Source organism: Armigeres subalbatus, chromosome 3 (genome assembly GCF_024139115.2).
Source record: "Armigeres subalbatus isolate Guangzhou_Male chromosome 3, GZ_Asu_2, whole genome shotgun sequence".
NCBI lineage: Eukaryota > Metazoa > Arthropoda > Insecta > Diptera > Culicidae > Armigeres > Armigeres subalbatus.
In genome coordinates this window covers 8,797,272-8,816,130 of record NC_085141.1, presented here as the reverse complement: position 1 = coordinate 8,816,130, position 18,859 = coordinate 8,797,272, and the positions used below count along the sequence as shown (strand labels likewise).

The 18,859-nt window shown below is 44.1% G+C and overlaps 1 protein-coding gene across 3 annotated transcripts in view; it reads right to left on the bottom strand.

The window, feature by feature from the left end:
- Nucleotides 1-18,859, bottom strand: part of LOC134221244 (jmjC domain-containing histone demethylation protein 1) — an 80,953-nt gene that overhangs the window by 13,452 nt on the left and 48,642 nt on the right. For all 3 annotated transcript variants that reach the window (XM_062700429.1, XM_062700430.1, XM_062700431.1), the window contains exons 3-4: nt 16,800-16,960; nt 783-2,718 (exon numbers count right to left, since the gene is read on the bottom strand). In XM_062700429.1, the coding sequence (XP_062556413.1) occupies nt 783-2,718; nt 16,800-16,960 (2,097 nt within the window). The remainder of the gene's footprint in view (nt 1-782; nt 2,719-16,799; nt 16,961-18,859) is intronic.

The following is an 18,859-nucleotide window of genomic DNA, read 5'->3' as shown; positions in this document are numbered from 1 at the left end:
TCGGAGGCTCATCGTTCCGTAAAACTTGTGAAATATGTAAGGTCCTTAATACGGTGGAGCACTTTATTTGCGAATGTCCCGCACTGGAGAATTTAAGGCAACGCTATGATATAGGCAGCATCCGCAATGCTCTTAGCAACGACAAAGCAGGTGAGTCCGTTCTGATTTCTTATTTGAAAGACGCAGGGTTATTCACAAAAATCTAATTTCTATTTTTCATATGAACGGCCCTTCTAATTTGGGAACTACTCTCGGTGGAACTTTGTGGAGACGCCAAAATGACCCAGTGCTGTAACACACAGGATGAACGAAACGAACAAGGAATAAAGATATTCGACGTGCATCAGAATACCATTTCCGCCATCATGATAAACAAAAATTCCAAATCTGTAAAATAATTGAAACCATGAGGTTGAGCCCCTACGGTTCTCCTCTTTCCTTTTTTTCCAATATCTGTCTGAGGTGAACCAGCCAAGGGCTGAAAGCCTCTCAAATAAAGAAAAAAAAATGGGATTCGCATCGAATCCGACAGGCACGAGATGCAGATCAACTAATTGTGCAATTGACCTTGGGGGAGATAAATCTAAGGAAATGTGGGAAACAAAACGAAATGTGAAACAAAACTAAGCAAGGATATGCAGACCTTATCAACATATGAATAGGACCAATCAATTGAGTCAGTATACAAACGATAAATCATGTCTAGAAACCAGTTAGTATTATTCCAATCATACACCCCACTAAACAAGCATTTTATTTAAAAAAAAAAGTGAAACACTCACCCGATAATCGGTGTTCTTTCCCGACTTGCAGCAGCTGGGGCATTCCCAACTGTTGGGAAGATCCTCATTCACAATACCACCGATCTCCGGTGCCAACCGCTGGGCACAGTCCGGATGCGTTATTTCATAGCAAACCGAACATTCCATCAACGACGATGGCCCCTCCTGCATTTGTGCTTGAAGTTTCGCTTGTGCTGGTGCCGTTATCGGCGCTTGCCGCCAACCGTCCAGACGACAATGGATGCACTGTGCCGTCACCGGAAGCATCGGTTGCAAACACTGACGCATCATGCAGGTTTGCTTTGCCCTGCCCGGTCCACCGAACTTCACCATATCCAGACAGAAGCTGCATTCGCCGCAGTCCGATCGCTGACAGGCTTCGCAGTTCTTGCACCGTGTTCTTCTCCGCCTCGGTCCATTACCATCGCGTTTCTCGGCGCTAGATCTACCACCGCCACCTCCACTACTAGTGTTGCCACTGCCTTTCTTATACGGACCACGTATTCCTAGGCCACCTGGACGGGTTGGCTGCGGAGAGACAAAGTTTCGATCATCATCATGCTGCTGTAGATTAGGCGGAGCGGCCATAAGCGTTCCGTTGGTATTGATGTGATCGTCCTGCCCAAGAGGAACGTGTTGCCCAGGGGATGAATTTTGCACGGGCGAAGACAGTCGCTCTGAAGGTTGCTGGTGCGATGGCAACATATCGTGGGTATTCTCCTCCTGGCTCGCTTGGGAGCCCTCTCCCTCTTCTTCGTGTGAGAGCGGAGTTTTCATTCCGCCCTCTCCAGCGTAGTATTCGTATCGCTCTCGCAGGTACGAATTATTGCTCTTGTTGAGATCTGGGTGGAGTACGGGTACTCCAGTGATTGCCTGTTCGGGATTGTCCTTACAGTGGCGCTCTACCAATGTCCTTACGTCTTTGATTAGCGCAACCGGATCTTTGATCAAGTCTGGAACGTTTTTCTTCTGTGGTGGTAGATCATACAAATACATGACGATTTCTTTCAGTCCAAACAGTTCATAATGAGTTAAATGCACGTGTGGTTTCCCGACAAGTTCTGTCTCCCGACCTGGTTCACCTTCCAGATGAGAGTGCCCTAGCAACGTGTAGACATACTTGGCCAGGACATACCAAAGCATCTCTGTGAAAAATGGATACCGGAACTTTTGCGGTACCTTGGTGTTGTCTTCGACTTGTGCGATTTTCAGCTGTTTCACGATTCCAAATGAGTGGAGGAAGTTGCCCCCGAATACTAGCGAATCAGTCGGTGTGTAAACAGCATGGATCCACCCAGTTGGTATGAAGAACGTATTACCTGCCGTTAGGTACACTCTCGCACACTTTTCCACCGTATCACCGAAAAACACATCCGATTGCTTGCCGGATAACACCCACTTTTCATACAACTGCAAATTCTTCTCCGTCGGTGGAATCAACCAAAACACTTTACTTCCCTTAAGAATATGGTACCACACTGACGTCCCTCCGAAATCCACATGAAAGTCGGTGTAGCAATTTTTCACCGACATCAAACAATACTTTTGCACTTTGGGGTACATCATTTCGTTTAACACATTGGTCGCTTCGATTTGCGACTCTTTCAGCTGCTTCGGCCACACTACATCGACCCAGTCGATCTGGCGCACTATGTTCGGACTCTGCACGTAATTTTCCAGCTTGGTGTGGGAGAACTCCAGCGAAATCACATTCAGCAGTTTCTTCTTGTTGGTATCTTCGTAATAGCTTTCCCACTCCTTCATCGTCATTTCGACGTTTTTCTGCGTGTTGACGTCCATCACGTCCAGGACGCGCCGCGACCCGACGCACATCCGCACATCGTTGATCGTGAAGTTGGCTGATGGCACTTGCAGTCCAAGACCGGTCTTTTCTTTGAACAATAGTGGAATGTTGAATCCGTACTGCTGGAGAAAGCTGTAATGAATGGAAGAAAAAAAGTTGTAATTAGCACAGTAATATTATATTACATTGTACATATCTTGAGATTGTGTGTAATTATACGTCTAGGCTTATCAACAACTTTAGCTTGGCAGTGGCAATGTTATGCACACCATCACTTTTGGTAAACGTGGTATTCTTTTAAAAATCTAGATGGTTTGGTGTAGGTGAAATTAAAAAAAAATTCATCAGTACTGAAGAAGGCCCTGGCTGACTTATCACAGTCGAGTCAATCGAGCGCGACCCACAGCCATTATGGTCCTATGTTTGAGTTCAGTAAAGTGGTGTTACACAACCACGCCGCAGACAAGTACAGTGAACGTTCGCTAATTGGGTTTTCTTTAGTTAGGGCGCTTTTTATTTATGGATTTGAGGTGAATAACCCAATTAAAAAGCAGCTTATCCCCAATATGTGATGTCAAAACGTTACTGCACCATCCATAGCACTGTCAAGAATTACGAAGATCAGGTGCAACTCACGTGGCGTTTCCGCACCATACTATGGACAATCTTGACTTGTCGTGACTACTCCGCCGAATTGCTCTGTACATCTTGCTTCTTCTGGGTCCGTTTCCGATTCATTACCGCTAGTATTGAGGAAGCCCTTGATCCCCCAGCGCAGATGCAATTTTCCGTTGAAACTTCCAAAAGCTCTCCGTAAAAACCAGACATTGCAAACAATCCCATCATTTGATCTTCTTAGTAAAGATACTGATAAAATTATGTTATACTGATCTCAGTTATCTATCCGCTTAGTAAACAAAGTGCGATGTTCGTCATGGAGAAACATTATTTCCACAGCTTTTGTTGTAGCAAAGTGTTTTTTGAGGGTGAAGGCAAATCAGCATACAGACACCTGAAATTATCACTCAGGGAGTGGGGTTGGCGCGGAAGGCAGAAGGCCAGCCCGCCTGACCCACTAAACCTACCCAAGCAACAGAAGGTTACCCTCTCAGGTTACCCAGAAGTTACCCTCTCTACTAATACTCTGGTTCCCCCAGGAACTGCCTGCCAGCATTACTTCTGGAGTTGCAGCAACGTGTTTTTTTTTTGAGCAAGGGTAAACGGAAATCTTCATCCAGACACCTGAGGAGGTTAACTCAGGTAGTGTGGGGATGGGTATGTTACCCGACCCACTAAAACCAAAACCCTTCTGCCAGTCCGTACCCCCGGCCCGCAATTAAGCAATACATCAGGGGGGGGACTATTGAGAACGCTCACGCCAATGCTAACGCACTTGACGTTAATACACATCGACTTCAAGGGTGGTAACCTCACCACCCGTCGATCGCAAGCTATGATAGTAACCATAAACTCGCGTAGGAGACGAGCACCCCGACAACAACCACCGCGCATGAACCGCAATGATCTCTATATCTACATACGGAGGTCCCCGCAGCCCAACCGCGACATGTTGGTTGTCGGAGTGAGCAAAGTGTTCACTGCATCACAGGTGCCCTTACTGCATTCGTTGGTTTTGTTCAAGACGCCACCACCGCTGCAGTTTCGACATAATCTGTTGAGATGCTGTGTTCACCGCATTCCATATAACTTCCTCCCAGCACATCCTCTCGATGAGGTTGTCCGGGGTTGTATCCATACCGCTAACAAGCAGCATGGCATTGTGTTCTTCCTCGAATCGCGGGCATGCGAACATCACATGCTCTGCCGACTCTACCTCACCTACACATTCTGGACACTCCGCAGAATCTGCGAATCATTCCAGCTATAACGCACACCGCCTCATATGATATGGTGCGATATGCGCTCGCGACACGTAGGCACATCAGCCGTTGTACTCTGATCAGTTTCTTTACATTGTACTCGGCCTTTAGTGCTACGGCCCATGCCGGTACGCCATAGCGGATGATAGACAATGCTACGCCCGCTATCAACCTACGCACTTGACTATGCACCGCCGATCTGTTGGACATCATTCGTGATAAAGATTTTATCGCCAATGAAGCCCGCTGACATGCATAATCGACGTGGCTCGTAAAATTGAGCTTATCATCGATCATCACGCCCAGATGCTTAAGAGACCTCACGGAGTTAACTGTGCAGGTCCCTACTCTTATCCTCGCTTGCTGCAACCCATGACGGTTAAGCACCACCACGACTTCCGTCTTGTGGTGTGCAAGGGGCAACCGCCTCGAGTTGAGCCATTCCTCCACTCTGCCCATCGCGTATGAAGCCTTCAGTTCGACTTCGTCGAGAGTGTCTCCTGTTACCTCTAGCATTACGTCATCCGCGAAGCCTTCTATTTTCACACCGACCGGGAGACTTAAGCGTAATACTCCGTCGTACATAATATTCCACAGAACCGGTCCGAGGCTCGACCCCTGTGGAACACCCGCAGACACTACGATCGACTTTTGACCAGCATCCGTGTCGTATATCAGCACCCTATTCTGAAAACAACTTTTCAGTATCCTGCGCAGGTAATCCGGAACTCTCAATCGGTGCAGGGAGTCAGCAATAGCTACCCAGTTAGCATTGTTAAACGCATTTTTTACATCAAGTGTAATCAATGAGCAGTATCTAATACCTCGCCTGTTCAAACCTCTCGCTATCTTGGCCGTATCCGTTACCGATCGAATTGCTTCGACGGTGGAACGACCTTTACGGAAGCCATACTGGTTGTTTGATAGCCCACCAGTACGCTCGGTATAGGTCGACAATCTGTTCAGAATAACCCTCTCAAGCAGCTTACCAGCTCCGTCGAGGAGGCAAATCGGTCTGTATGCCGAAGGTTCTCCCAGGGATTTCCCAGGCTTGGGCAATAGCACCAATTTCTGTCGTTTCCAACGATCTGGAAAGTTTCCTTCATCCAGACAACGTTGGAGGCAGCTCCTGAACATATCTGGAGCGGCAAGAATCGCGTGTTTAAGGGAAAGGTTTGGAATACCATCCGGACTCGGCGCCTTATTGAGCTTAAAACCTCTTGCGGTTTCGATAAGCTCTTCGATAGTCACTAACGGGACCACGTCAACCGACCCATACGGTGTATCAGGCCAGTCTGGTGAATCATGCTTCGGAAACAGCCCTTCAACGATCCTAGCTAACATCTCCGGAGATCTTTCAGGAGGTGTGCTATTTGTTTTAGCCATCACTATCCTGTAAGCATCCCCCCATGGAGTGTTGTTTGCCATACTGCACAGCCTTTCAAAGCATGCTCTTTTACTACACTTTATTTCGTAGTTTACAGCTCTGCTTGCTGTCTGGAATGTCCGGCGTCTATCAAGTCGATCAACCTCGTTTCTTGCACGTCGTAGTCTTCTTTTGGCTTTAAGGCAAGATCTACGAAGTTCAGCTATCGCGTCAGTCCACCAGTACGCTGGTTTGCGGTTCCCATATGGCTTACAATTCCTTGGCATAGCCATGTCGCAAGCTCGGTCAACTCGTCACCATTAAGGTTCAAGGTCCGATCTTCCCACTGTAATGATTCAATCAGCAGTTCTCGATCGAACTGTGAGGTGCGCCATCCTTGGTCAGCGGGGGGGTGGGTTGTGGGGGTATAGCTAACCATAAAACGAAGTTCCTGATGGTCACTAGCTGTATACCCTTCATGTACTCTCCAATCCGGATTCAACGTCCATCCCGCGCTGCAGAAGGTCACGTCGATGCATGATTCACCGTTCGGTCCTCTGAATGTTGACACTTGGCCTTCATTCAGCAGGACTACATTAAGTCCCGCTAGACACTCTAGCAGACTATGACCTCTAGCGTTGGTGAACCGGGATCCCCAGTCCACCGCCCACGCGTTGAAGTCCCCTGCTACTACTAACGGTTTTAGACCAGTTAGTTTGACCGCAAGAGTGTCCACTACGCCACGGTTTTACGGGACGGATGACAGCCTGGCCATAAGCCCATTCGCCGTTTCAGGTCAGTGTCACCCGGCCTTACTAAGAGAATAGAATGACCCGACTACCAGCCCTCGCTTCACAGTATTACAATATCCAAAGACAAAGCCAGTAGACAGGGCCTGCTTACGGACTCATGCAGCTTTTTATAGAGATTTGGCAGAGCCCACTGCCAAACTCCACCACTACCTGGCAGGCCTCCTGACTCACAGATACCTAGGGGAAGGGTCGTCAGGCCCTTGGACATAGTCCCTGTTGCCCCGTGTAGCAACGTGTACAAACCCAGAACTGCGCTGGCTATCCGGGTAACTGCGAGTCTTTTAATAAAAAAATCGTAAAGAAAGAGCCTTGTTGCATGACATGTTTCGGAGCAAAAATATGTCACATTTACAAGTTCTTCGGAGGAATTCTGGATGTCACAAGAGCGATCAAAATAATTAATGATCAGTTTTATTACAATTGCGAGTCTAATTATAAAAAAATCGTAAAGAGACGTCGCACGGCATGTTTCGGAGCTAAATCAAAATTGTCCCTTTTACCGGTTCCTTGGGGGCATTGCTGGTGTTACAAAAGCAAATCGACCAATGACCACTTTTACGAAATCTCGGAGAAAGAGCCGTCGCATGACATGTTTCGGAGCAAAATCAAAATTGTCCCCTTTACAGATTCTTTGGCAGCATTCCTGGTGTCACAAGAGCGGCCAAACCGATCAATGAACAAAACATTCGCGAGTGTTTTCATGAAAAACCATGAAGAAAGAGCCGTCACACGACATGTTTCGAAGCAAAATCAAAATTGTCCTCTCTACAGGTTCCTTGGGGGCATTTCGTGTTTCACAAGAGCAGCCAAACTGACCAATGACCAGTCCAGTGCTGGTAGTTTTCGTGATCGTCATGTGAAAGCGAAAATAGTTGCATTTTCATTTTCAAAAGACCAAATGAAAATGTAGCGGGCTCCAGGTCAACTGTCACATTACAAGCAGTCATGATGGGAATGTTACTTTGTTTTGGAATCTAAATTTCTAAATAGTTTTAATAGATCTGTCCAAATAACAATGACTAGTCGTAGGCTGACCATACGTACCGTATTTAACAGGGCGGTCCCGTTTTTTAGATCTTATTGTGCTGTCCCGTCGTAATCTAAAAAATCCTCAATTTGTCCCGTTTTTTCATTGATTCTTCCGAAGATCTTCAAAATATTATTCAAATAAATTCAATAGGAATCAAACAAATTCAGCTGCAATCTAAAACCAAACACAAAGAAAGTGGACAAAACCCAGAAAAAAATGTGGGATGTATTTTGCATGGATCGACTTTTCTTATGGTTTTTTAACAGTTAATGACAACGGGAGCTGCAAAATGGTGGGTTGACATCAGGTAAGGAGCGCCCAACAGAGCTTCCACGGGTCAACACTTCCACGGGTCGTTCGATGACAAAAGACCGTTAGCTAAGGGTTGTGTACTCAGCTGCAGCCGGGGCACTGTTGTCCTTCTGACATCAGCTAGAGTGAGAAGGTACGCCTCGAGCGTCTGTTCACCGGGAGGTGCAGCTCAAAAAGCGTCTGCTTGGTACCCAGCGGCTGATTAACGAAATGCTGTATCGCGTCAGCTATACCTAAAGTGGCAGTCCCGTCAGCGCGATGTAGGTAACGCGACCCCGGTAAGTTAGCTTACTGAAGCCTCTCAAATACCACGAACAATGCGACACAGTTGTTTCATAAGGGCCAATGTCGCAATGAGCTCGAATGGAGAAAAATGGGTTGGAATGTTCCATGACATGTTTTCAATTATATTTCAAAGAGTAGATGTTATTTTAAATGTTAATAGTTTGCATGAAATTCATCCATATCTAATCATTGAATCCACATATAAATAAAATTTACTTCGGATTTATTTCGATTTGAAAATATGATCAAAGAATTAGTCGTCCTTTTTTTCTAACAGTGTACACTTGCGCCCTTCAGAAATGCGCCATAATGTTTTTGACAACATCCTTTTCGCCGAAATTCCACGCCCGGCTGTCAACCTGTTTGTCAGTATCGCCTGTTTGCATCGCCCCGTTGTGTTTTCAAAGTACCGTTTAGCCCTTTTGCTCACATGTGTTTTTGATGCAAGAACGAAGTGTCATAATGCAAAAATGAAACACAGTTTAGCCCTTTTGCTGCCATGGAGAAAACGGGGCGCAATCGTACCGAGAAAAAAATTCCAACGGAAATGTAATATCGCCCTTCTGTATTTCTCTGTTTTTACAGCAAAAAAACAACATTTTGTACCATTTTGCATATGCTACATATAGTACATTTCCAGGAGGTTCGATTTATGACATAAACTCGATTTGTTTACATTTGCGACTTCGGCCCTTATGAAACAACTATGTCGAATGGAGATAGAAGAAACAGAGAACGTTATTTTTGGCAACCGACCCGGCACCGAAATAAAGACTATGATTGGAAACTCGGTACCTGGAATGTCAGGACCCTAAATGAATCTGAACGAGTGAGCCTTCTGGCTCGTGAACTGCATAAGGTTGGAGTGAACGTGGCCGCTATTCAAGAAGTCCGATGGCTCAGATCCGGAGAACGTGGATTCTGGAATGAGTTATTGACAAACTACTAAATTATCGAACGCAGATTACTAAAGGATCGACGATAACATCCTTGGTGAGGATACGGGGCAAATTCTTCATTTACAGTCTTATCAACGTTTACGCACCGACAAACCATAAATCCGAAGACGCGAAGGACACGTTTTATGAATGTTTGGATAAAGTCTATGGAGAGTGCCCAAAGCATGACATAAAAATTGTTATCGGAGACGCTAACGCTCAGGTCGGTAGTGAGGACTTTTTCCGTCCCATAATCGGTAGGGAGAGCCTTCACTCCGCTACCAATGACAACGACCTACGGCTAGTAAATTTCGCTGCTGCCAGAGGGATGGCCATCAGTAGCACCTACTTTGCACGAAAGAATATCCGGATGCACACCTGGAGACACCCAAATAATGAAAATTGCAACCAGATAGACCATGTTCTGGTAAATGGGCACCATTTCTCGGATGTTATCGATGTGCGAACATTCAGAGGTCCGAACATTGACTCTGATCACTACCTCGTTGTCAGTAAAATTCGATCACGGTTGTCAACTGTATCGGACGGAAGATCACAACGAACGATGCGTTACAATATCCAGCGATTGTCGGCGGAAGGAGTATCGGCTGAGTACCGCCAGAAGCTCGACGAACGGATAAGTACAATCAACGTTAGAGACAACATCAACGATCTATGGGAGTCGATCCATGGAGCGGTGAGCACAAGAGGCACTGCGCAGAGGGGACCCAGGACGGGTTGGGGTTGGTTCGATGTGGAGTGTCAGAGAGTGACAGACGAGAAGAACGTTGCTAGAAGCCGGATGTTGGTGTCTGGTACCCGATCGAATAGAGATCGATACAAGAAATCAAAAGCAGCCGCAAAACGAACCCACCGTAGGAAGAAGTTTTCTTCTTTGAAGAACAAGTGATTAGCGAGTCGCAGGAAAAATGGAGCAGAACGATATGCGGAGGTTCTATGAGTCTGTCAATGGCGTGCGTAGAAAGACAGCGCCATCTCCCGTCATGTGCAACGACCAACAAGGGACAGATAAAACCGAAGTGGCTGTCAGGTGGAAGCAACGCTTCGAGACATTGTTGAATAGTAGAAGTGACGGTGCATCGGTGAACAGAATAAATATTAGCGACGATGGACAAGCTGTGGAGTCGCCTTCACTAGATGAGGTTAAAAAACCTGGTAAAGAGCTGAAAAATAATAAGGCTGCGGAGAAGGACCAGCTTCTCAAACATGACAGTGAGCAGCTTTATGAAGTTCTGCACCATATTATGTCGAAAATATGGGAAGACGAGGAAATGCCTGCTAGCTGGTTGGACGGCCTCATTTGCTCTCTCTTTAAGAAAGGGCACAGACTGGAGTGCGCCAATTACCGAGGAATAATCCTCCTTTATTCGGCGTACAAAATTATGTCCCGTATTCTGTTCAACAGATTCAGACCGCTTGAAGAGTCCTTCGTCGGCGAATACCAAGCAGGTTTTCGTGAGGGCCGATCAACGGCAGATCAAATGTTTACCCTGAGACAAATCCTTGATAAATTCCGGGAGTTTATTGATCGTAAGGCGGCGTACGATTCAGTGAAACGGAATGAATTATGGTAAATTATGCTTGAACATGGTTTTCCGGCGAAACTGATACGGCTGATTCGTATAACGTTGGACGGATCGAAATCAAGTGTAAGGGTTGCGGATGAAATATCGACGTCATTTGTTACCTTAAATGGATTAACCTTCCTAATGCATTAGAAAAAAGTTACACATTGTGCATTGGGGTCCATTTGGACCCAAGATTTCATCTCGATCACAAAAACTCAAATTTCAACCGATTTTCGATCTTTAGGCACCAGCGAAAGCTGTAGGTTCCAATAACAAGCCCACGGGGTGATTCATCGTAATTGGCCACTCTAGTCCTCGGGGAACCTGTGCTTAAGAGGTACTGTTTGAGCTTCTCAATTTGGCTCCAAATTTCCGAGTTTCGTGTTATGAAACATAAAATTGTCTGCAAATATATGCTCTGATGATCCCAACTGTATTTGCTATATTGCATATGCCATTTCTGGCCAAATTTATCCTTCGAACGGTCATCAGAAAGCCCTCTGGAAGATCCGGAAATCGCGTTTGTTTATTTATTTTTGGTTGTGATACATCGGAAATCAGAAAAAGGGATCAAGTCAACCCAGTCTCCCCTAGTTGGAGTTTTCTAGGACGTCTGAATGTGCACAAAACCGTCCTCCGGGAGATCAGGAATATCAGTGAAAATGGTCAATTCCAAAAGTTCATCCCACAGCTTTGCTAATTTTCGCTTTCATTCATATGGGTGAATGTACGCAATCAATAGTGAAAATCCTCCGTGATATGCAATGACAATAATAAAAGTCGAGTCAAGACACTGAAGACGGCCTTACTGTTAAGGTCGAAATACGTATCTGTCAAATAACATGATGAAATCAAATCAATTGGTGGAATCAAATGGAATTGCATAAACTCGTCTGATGACAAGTAATGACATTCCACTGATAGCTCAAAATAATTTTCTTATCAATAATAAAAATTCCTTCGTAAAATCCGGAACATCCGTAAAAGAGGCCAAATCTAACGGGTATACCCCGATAGGCACTACGTTAGGCATAATGGACGCTAGGCATAACGGACGTTAGGCGTAATGTACGTTAGGCATAATGGACGTTAGGCATAAAATGACCCAAAGAACCGCCTATGACATAAAGAAGGCAGAATTATGCCAAACGTCCATTATGCCTAACGTCTTTATGCCTAACGTCGCGGACCCAAATCTAACAGTTAAACAGATCATCATTAGCCAGCGACGGTGGCGTGGCGGTGTTCCTCCTTGAATTCCTCCGAAGCTTCTCCAGAAGCTCCTCTGGAAGTTATTCAAGAACTTCCTCCAGGAGTTCGTTCAGAAGTTCCTCCGGTAATCCCTTCGGAAGTTTATCAAGTAATATCTCGGAAAGGTCCTAAAGACATTCCTCTAGAAGTTCTCCTGAGAATTCTGAGAGTTCTTCCGCAAATCTCTCCCGAAGTTCATCAAGTAATTCCTCGGGGAGCTGTTCCGGGAGCTCTGAGCTCTGAGCTCTTCTTCCTGAAATTCCTCTCGAAATTCTCAACGAAGTATGAATCCGGAAGTTCCTCCGTGAATTCTTTTTCGAATTGACCACATTCACGGATGTTCCGGATCTTCCGGAGTACCATTGCCGTACAGTACCGAAAACTTTTATTATTGATTGCAAACACAATTCGCCAGGACAGGTGGTTACGAAAAAATTGCGATGCTCTGAGATATTCTTTCGGATTTGAGCACTTTTACGAATGAACTGGATCTTCCGGAGTCTTTCCCTATTAATTTGCCAGAATGAAAGGTTGCGCAAAAAATCACTGTGCTGAAGTTTTGGAATTGACCAATTTACGGATGTTTCAGATCTTCCGAAGGATTGTTTCTGCGACATTTGTAGACCACAGAATACTTTCACTATTGATTGCACCCACAATTCACCAGAATGGATAGTTACGGAAAATTGCTATGCTCTGGGGTGAACTTTTGGAATGGCCACTTTCACGGATGATCCGTATCTTCTGGAGGACCGTTTTTGTGGCATTTTGGAGGTCACAGAAGATTTTCATTATTGATTGCATCCATAATTCGCTAGAATATATTATTATGAAAAAATACAAAGCTCTGGGACGAACCTTTGGAATTGTCCATTTTACGGATGTTCCAAATCTACCGAAGGACCGTTTCTGGGACATTTAGGGGTCACTGAAGAATTTCACTATTTATACAATTTGTCAGAATGAATGGTTTTAAAAACATCGCGAAGCTCTGGGATGAACTTTTAGAATTGGCCATTTTATGGGTATTCCGGATCTTCCGGAGAACCATTTCTGGGGCATTTGTAGGTCACAGAAGGCTTTAACTATTGATTGCACCCACAATTTGCTAGAATGAATGGTTACGAAAAAATCGCGGAGCTCTGAGATTAATTTTTAAAATTGGCCACTTTTACGGATGTTCCGGATCCTCCGGAGGACCGTTTCTGGGATATTTAGGGGTCACAGAAATCTTTACCTATTGATTGCACCCACAATTTGCCAGAATAAATGGTTTTAAAAAAATCGCGAAACTCTAGGATGAACTTTTGGAATTGGCCATTTTACGGATGTTCATGATCTTCTAGAGGACTGTTTCTGGGACATTTGTAGGTCACAGAAGGCTTTAAATATTGATTGCACCCACAATTTGCCAGAATGAATGGTTACGAAAAAATTGCGGAGCACTGGGATTAACTTTTAGAATTGGCCACTTTTACGGATGTTCCGGACCGTTTCTGGGACATTTGTAGGTCACTGAAGGCTCATCCTATTGATTGCACCCAAAATTTGCCAGAAAGAATGGTTACGAAAAAATCGCGGAGCTCTGGGATTAACTTTTAGAATTGGCCACTTTTACGGAAGCTCCGGATCTTCCAGAGGGCTTTCCGATGACCGCTCGAGGGATAAATTTGCCCAGAAATGGCACATACAATATAGCAAATACAGTTGGGATCATCAGAGCCCATATTTGAAAGCAATTTTATGTTTCATAACACGAAACTCGAAAATTTGGTGCCAAATTGAGAAGCTCAAACAGTACCTCTTAAGCACAGGTTCCCCGAGGACTAGAGTGGTCAATTAGGATGAATCACCCCGTGGGCTTGTTATTGGAACCTACAGCTTTCGCTGGTGCTACAGCTGGTGCCCATAGATCGAAAATCGGTTGAAATTTGAGTTTTTGTGATCGTGATGAAATCTTGGGTCCAAATGGACCCCAATGCACAATGTGTCACTTTTTTTGTGGCGCCTCTCCTAGATGTCGCTGGAAGCTGATTTTCTCAGGGAATCTTAGTTTCCGAAAGTTAGGAAAAGTCAGAATTTTTCAGATTTTTATCTCGTTGCGTTACAAAGTTACAGCGGTGTTTTGGGTGTGCTTGGGTCGAAATGGACCCCAATGCACTAGGAAGGTTAAAGCAGGGTGATGCATTCTCGAATCTAAAAAAAGACAGGAACAACGTCTTCGACCAGAGGTCGTACAGACTGAATACTTAACACCTAGACAACGGACAGGACACATAACACCCAGTGGACCGGTGGAGGATTTTTCGATCACGAAAAGTTTCCTTCTTACCGGAGCGGGAATCGAACCCTCGCCCCATAGCCCATGCGTCTAGGCGATTGACGTCGCTAACCGCACGGCCACGAAGCCCACATACTGTTCAATATAGCGCTCGAGGGAGCGATTAGGAGAGCTGGTGTGCAAAGAAGCGGTACCTTTATCACAAAATCGCATATGCTCCTGGGATTTGCGGACAATATCGATATTATCGGCATTGATCGCCGTGCCGTGAAGGCTTTTGTGCCTTTTAAGAGGGAGACAGCGAAGATTTGACTCACGATCAATACCAGCAAAACGAAATATATGATCGCTGGCAATCAACGTGGGTTCATTAGTGGTGGTGGTAGCGATATGGTGTTGGATGGTGAAAAGTTTGAAGTGGTAGAATTTGTGTATCTTGGAACATTAGAACATTGGAACATCATCATCATCATCATCATCTTGGAACATTAGGGACGTGCGATAATGATGTTACCCGCAAGGTGAAAAGGCGTATTGCAGCTGCAAATAGGGCTTATTATGGACTTCGTAGCCAGCTTAAGTCCCGTAGTCTGCAAACGAAAACAAAACACGCGCTGTATACTACTCTGATCCTTCCGATGGCTTTGTACGGACATGCAACATGGACGTTAAAGGAGGCTGATCGGAGAGCTTTCGGAGTGTTTGAGCGTAAGGTGCTGCGGACAATACTCGGCGGTAAACAGGGTAACGGTATCTGGCGGCGCCGCTTGAATCACGTATTGTACCAGGTGTATAAAGGGCTAGATATTATTAAGCTTATTCAACACGGCAGACTACGGTGGGCTGGTCACGTTATTCGTATGCCGGATTAACGTCAACCGGAGATAATATTTAGTAGAGAACCCGGAAGAGGCCGCAGGCTTCGTGGAAGGCCGCGTACACGATGGCTTTTTGCAGTTGAAGAAGACCTGAGGGCGCTCAATGTTCAGGGCGACTGGAAGCGATTGGCTCAGGATCGAGTCCAGTGGAGAAGGACACTCCATTCGGCGTAGGTTCATCGAAGAGCTTTAGCCCATCAAGTATTAAGTATCAAGTAAGTTTAATTCGAATAAAATCCTTTCATTGGTGGCCGGTATGTTGCAATTAAATTAGAAAATATTACTACACTAAATTGTTAGTTTATGGCGCACTTTGTATCGTACACTCTATTTTCACGCTCCACACAATATTCTCATACGACACACAATAGCCAATAGTCAATAGATGAACCTAAAAATAGCCACCTCCGCAGTCCGCACAACACACATTTCTTTTGACCAGTCAGTATGTAACCGTTTTTCCACACCGGAATACACGCGAATGTTTGAATAGTATCGAGTGAGGTGTTCCATTTTTCCCCGACCGAAATCCCCCAGTAAAGTGACTTTACCAGTGGTCTAAATCCAGATTAGTCCGTTCATCCGTTGTAGGCATAGAGCCGTCGGAGAGGATTCCGTGGCGCGGACAGAAAGGAAAGTGATGCGTACCATCTATCGTGAAGTGCAGATGGCTGACGGTACGTAGAGGAGGTGAATAAACAAAGAGTTGCATCAGCTGTTGGGAGAACTATCCGTCGTTCACACCGCACAAATAAATCAGACGACTACGTTGGGCCGGGCAAGTCGAGTCAAGTACGAGTCACTGCAGACGATCTTACTGTTGAGGTCGAAATACGTATCTGTGAAGTTACAAGTGGTGGGATTAAATGGGAAAGTTCTAACTCGTCTTATGACAAGAGACGACATTCCACTAAAAAGCTCAAAATAATATTCTATATAATTTGTCTGGGCTTAAGTGAGATTTTGATGTATACATACACTCCCCCATAAGCTGATAGTTAAGTGTGTACGCCCATTTCTCTGATAGCATGTATTGAAAAGCATTTATAGCGTTCTGCGTTGAAAATATCACTAGAAACAAGAAAATGTGAGAATCCACGACAAGCGAACAATTATACGCAGCAATCATCCTTCACCTTCAGAGATGTTTTTGGTACTTCAGAAATATAGATACCTATGAAAAGTAGACTCGTTCGCGCTCCATCTAAACTATGGGCAAGAAAACATGTTTATGATTATATATGCCATTACAGAAGAACTATCTCCGACGAACGTTTGTTATGGCTACAATGAGATATTTTTAAGACTCCAAGTAAATCCTTATAGTAATAATGGACACTGCTCGGAATCAGAGCTACCCCCTTATAATGACATAAACAACTATAATAAATTTCTCACACCCACACTTCGCGAACGTATCAATACAACTTGTAATGCTTCTAGAATAGGTGCAAAACATCTCCCACCCAAACTCGCCTCGTTTCCCATCCAAACCGACGGATGGGTTGGTTGAGACTGTTTTACGTGCGAAAGCAAAACATCGACAGTGGCTACTACTCTATACGTGTTGTGAGCATGGTTTGACTCTTACCCGACGGTGAGATCCGTTCCCTTCATCTCGCGCACCATCCCGGACTGCGCAAAACGGGCCGATTCCAGCTTCTCGGCAACGCTGAAGCCGCGCGCTCCCTCGTAGTCATCATCGCCGAGCGCCCAGTCGTCCGAGTATAACTTGCGTTGCTTCCGTTCACGCTGTTGGTGTGATGATGCATTTGATCGTTGTTCAGGATTGTCAGGACCAAGTATGAAATGAAACAAAAGCACATTTGGGTGATTTAGTGTGAGTTCGACAATCGTGGATGCAATGAAATGGGCCGCCAGAGCGGTAATTTTGGCGGGAAAAGGGGGTAGGGGGGATATGTTGAAGACAAACAGTGGGATGCGAATCAATGAAGATTTTATATCCATTGGATAGTGATAAGTGCTGTATTACACTTTTGAAACCCTTAAAACTTTTTAATTTATAAAATCAAATCGGTCCACAAAAATTCACATCCATATGTTAACAAATGCCACCGTCAATATTTATTGAACAATGTATCACTTGACATGTGAAATGAATAGCACATGATTCTGCTCTCTGATCACAGCAAAAATTAGGCTAACGTTTAGAACAAAACTTTTCCAGCAACACGTGACCGAGGTCTAACGAGTATTTCACACTTAGCATACAAATATGCATTGCATGACCTCCAGCGTCTCTAGTCTTTATGTGTCTAGAAAACTCATCAAAACTTCCAATGTGACGGGGCTCGATGAATACGCTAAGAGAAGAATGAATTCTGTCATCAAAAGAAAAAGTAGAATCATGAAAAAAATTTCACAGCGAGGTATGGAATGCAGCTTTCAAAATAATTTTCAAAATTTCAAAATAAAATTTATTTATAAATAATTTATAGCATGAGGTTAGAATTTTTATTATCTACATTATACATATATTAATTTGATTGTTAATGACAATGAAGTTTTTTCTTGAAATTATTCCGAAGATGGTACTACTTTTAATCTTAATTGAAATTCTAATCCCGCCTAATAAATCATTTTCAAAAAAATCTCTGTTTGTAATTTTTAAAATAATTTTCAATTCCATTGGCTATACCTTGCCGTGTTAAATTTCAGTGATTCTACTTTTCCTCTGATGACAGCGTTCATCCACTTCTCCTCGCGTATGTTATTGTTGTGGGCGATAGTGTGATGCAGCAATAAACAAAGCTAACAACAGATGTTCTCAATTAAAAAAATTAAGCCAAAATATGGAAAAAATATTTTCGCGATTTGTTTGTTCGAAACACCTGTCAGTGGACAAGCTTGCACCAAAACCGCACGTAAAAAACAAACTTATTCAAATACAGGCATACCTTAATAGCACGTACTACGCATATATACTGGCGTTCGTTTAGTGTACGTACTTCTTATTGGAATTACTTTCCACACTGGGACATTGCCGTATCGCAGCTTGTTGTTCATTGAACACTTCCATATTTATTAACTGCGTGGTTTCTAAGCCAAATTACCATTTTTACCATGTATATCATCCTGAGCAAAGTCGGTTAACAAAATGAGAGCAAATTGATATTAAGCACTGCTGTTGAGATCTTATTGAAAACGAAATTTGATGTTAATTATTATTTAATAAAAATTGAGATCAAAACATGTTTCCAATGTATTGCATAAATGCTTTCCCCAGCTATCATAACGATAGCAGCTTTACATCAAATTATGCTGTCGATTATCTAAAGCAGCGGGTCTCAACCTGTGGTACATGTACACCTTGGGGTACCTTCGCTGGTCTCAGGGGATACCTGAGACAAAAGTGCATAATGGCGGATATTGTATGATGAAAAAAAATCTTGATTTTCAATCATATACAATTGAGGGGGTTAGAAGCAGAGGGGTGTAAGTGACATTTTGGTCAAAATTGAGTTAAGTACAGCAAAAACGCTTTGGTTCTCGAGCTTTGCGGCAATATGTTGATATAGTTTGTACGATGTTCATGGAAAATGTGAAAATTCGCTGAAAAATAATAATTTTTTGAACTTTCATACAATTTGTATGGAGCGAAAAATTATTGAAAAACTTTGCACTTAATTT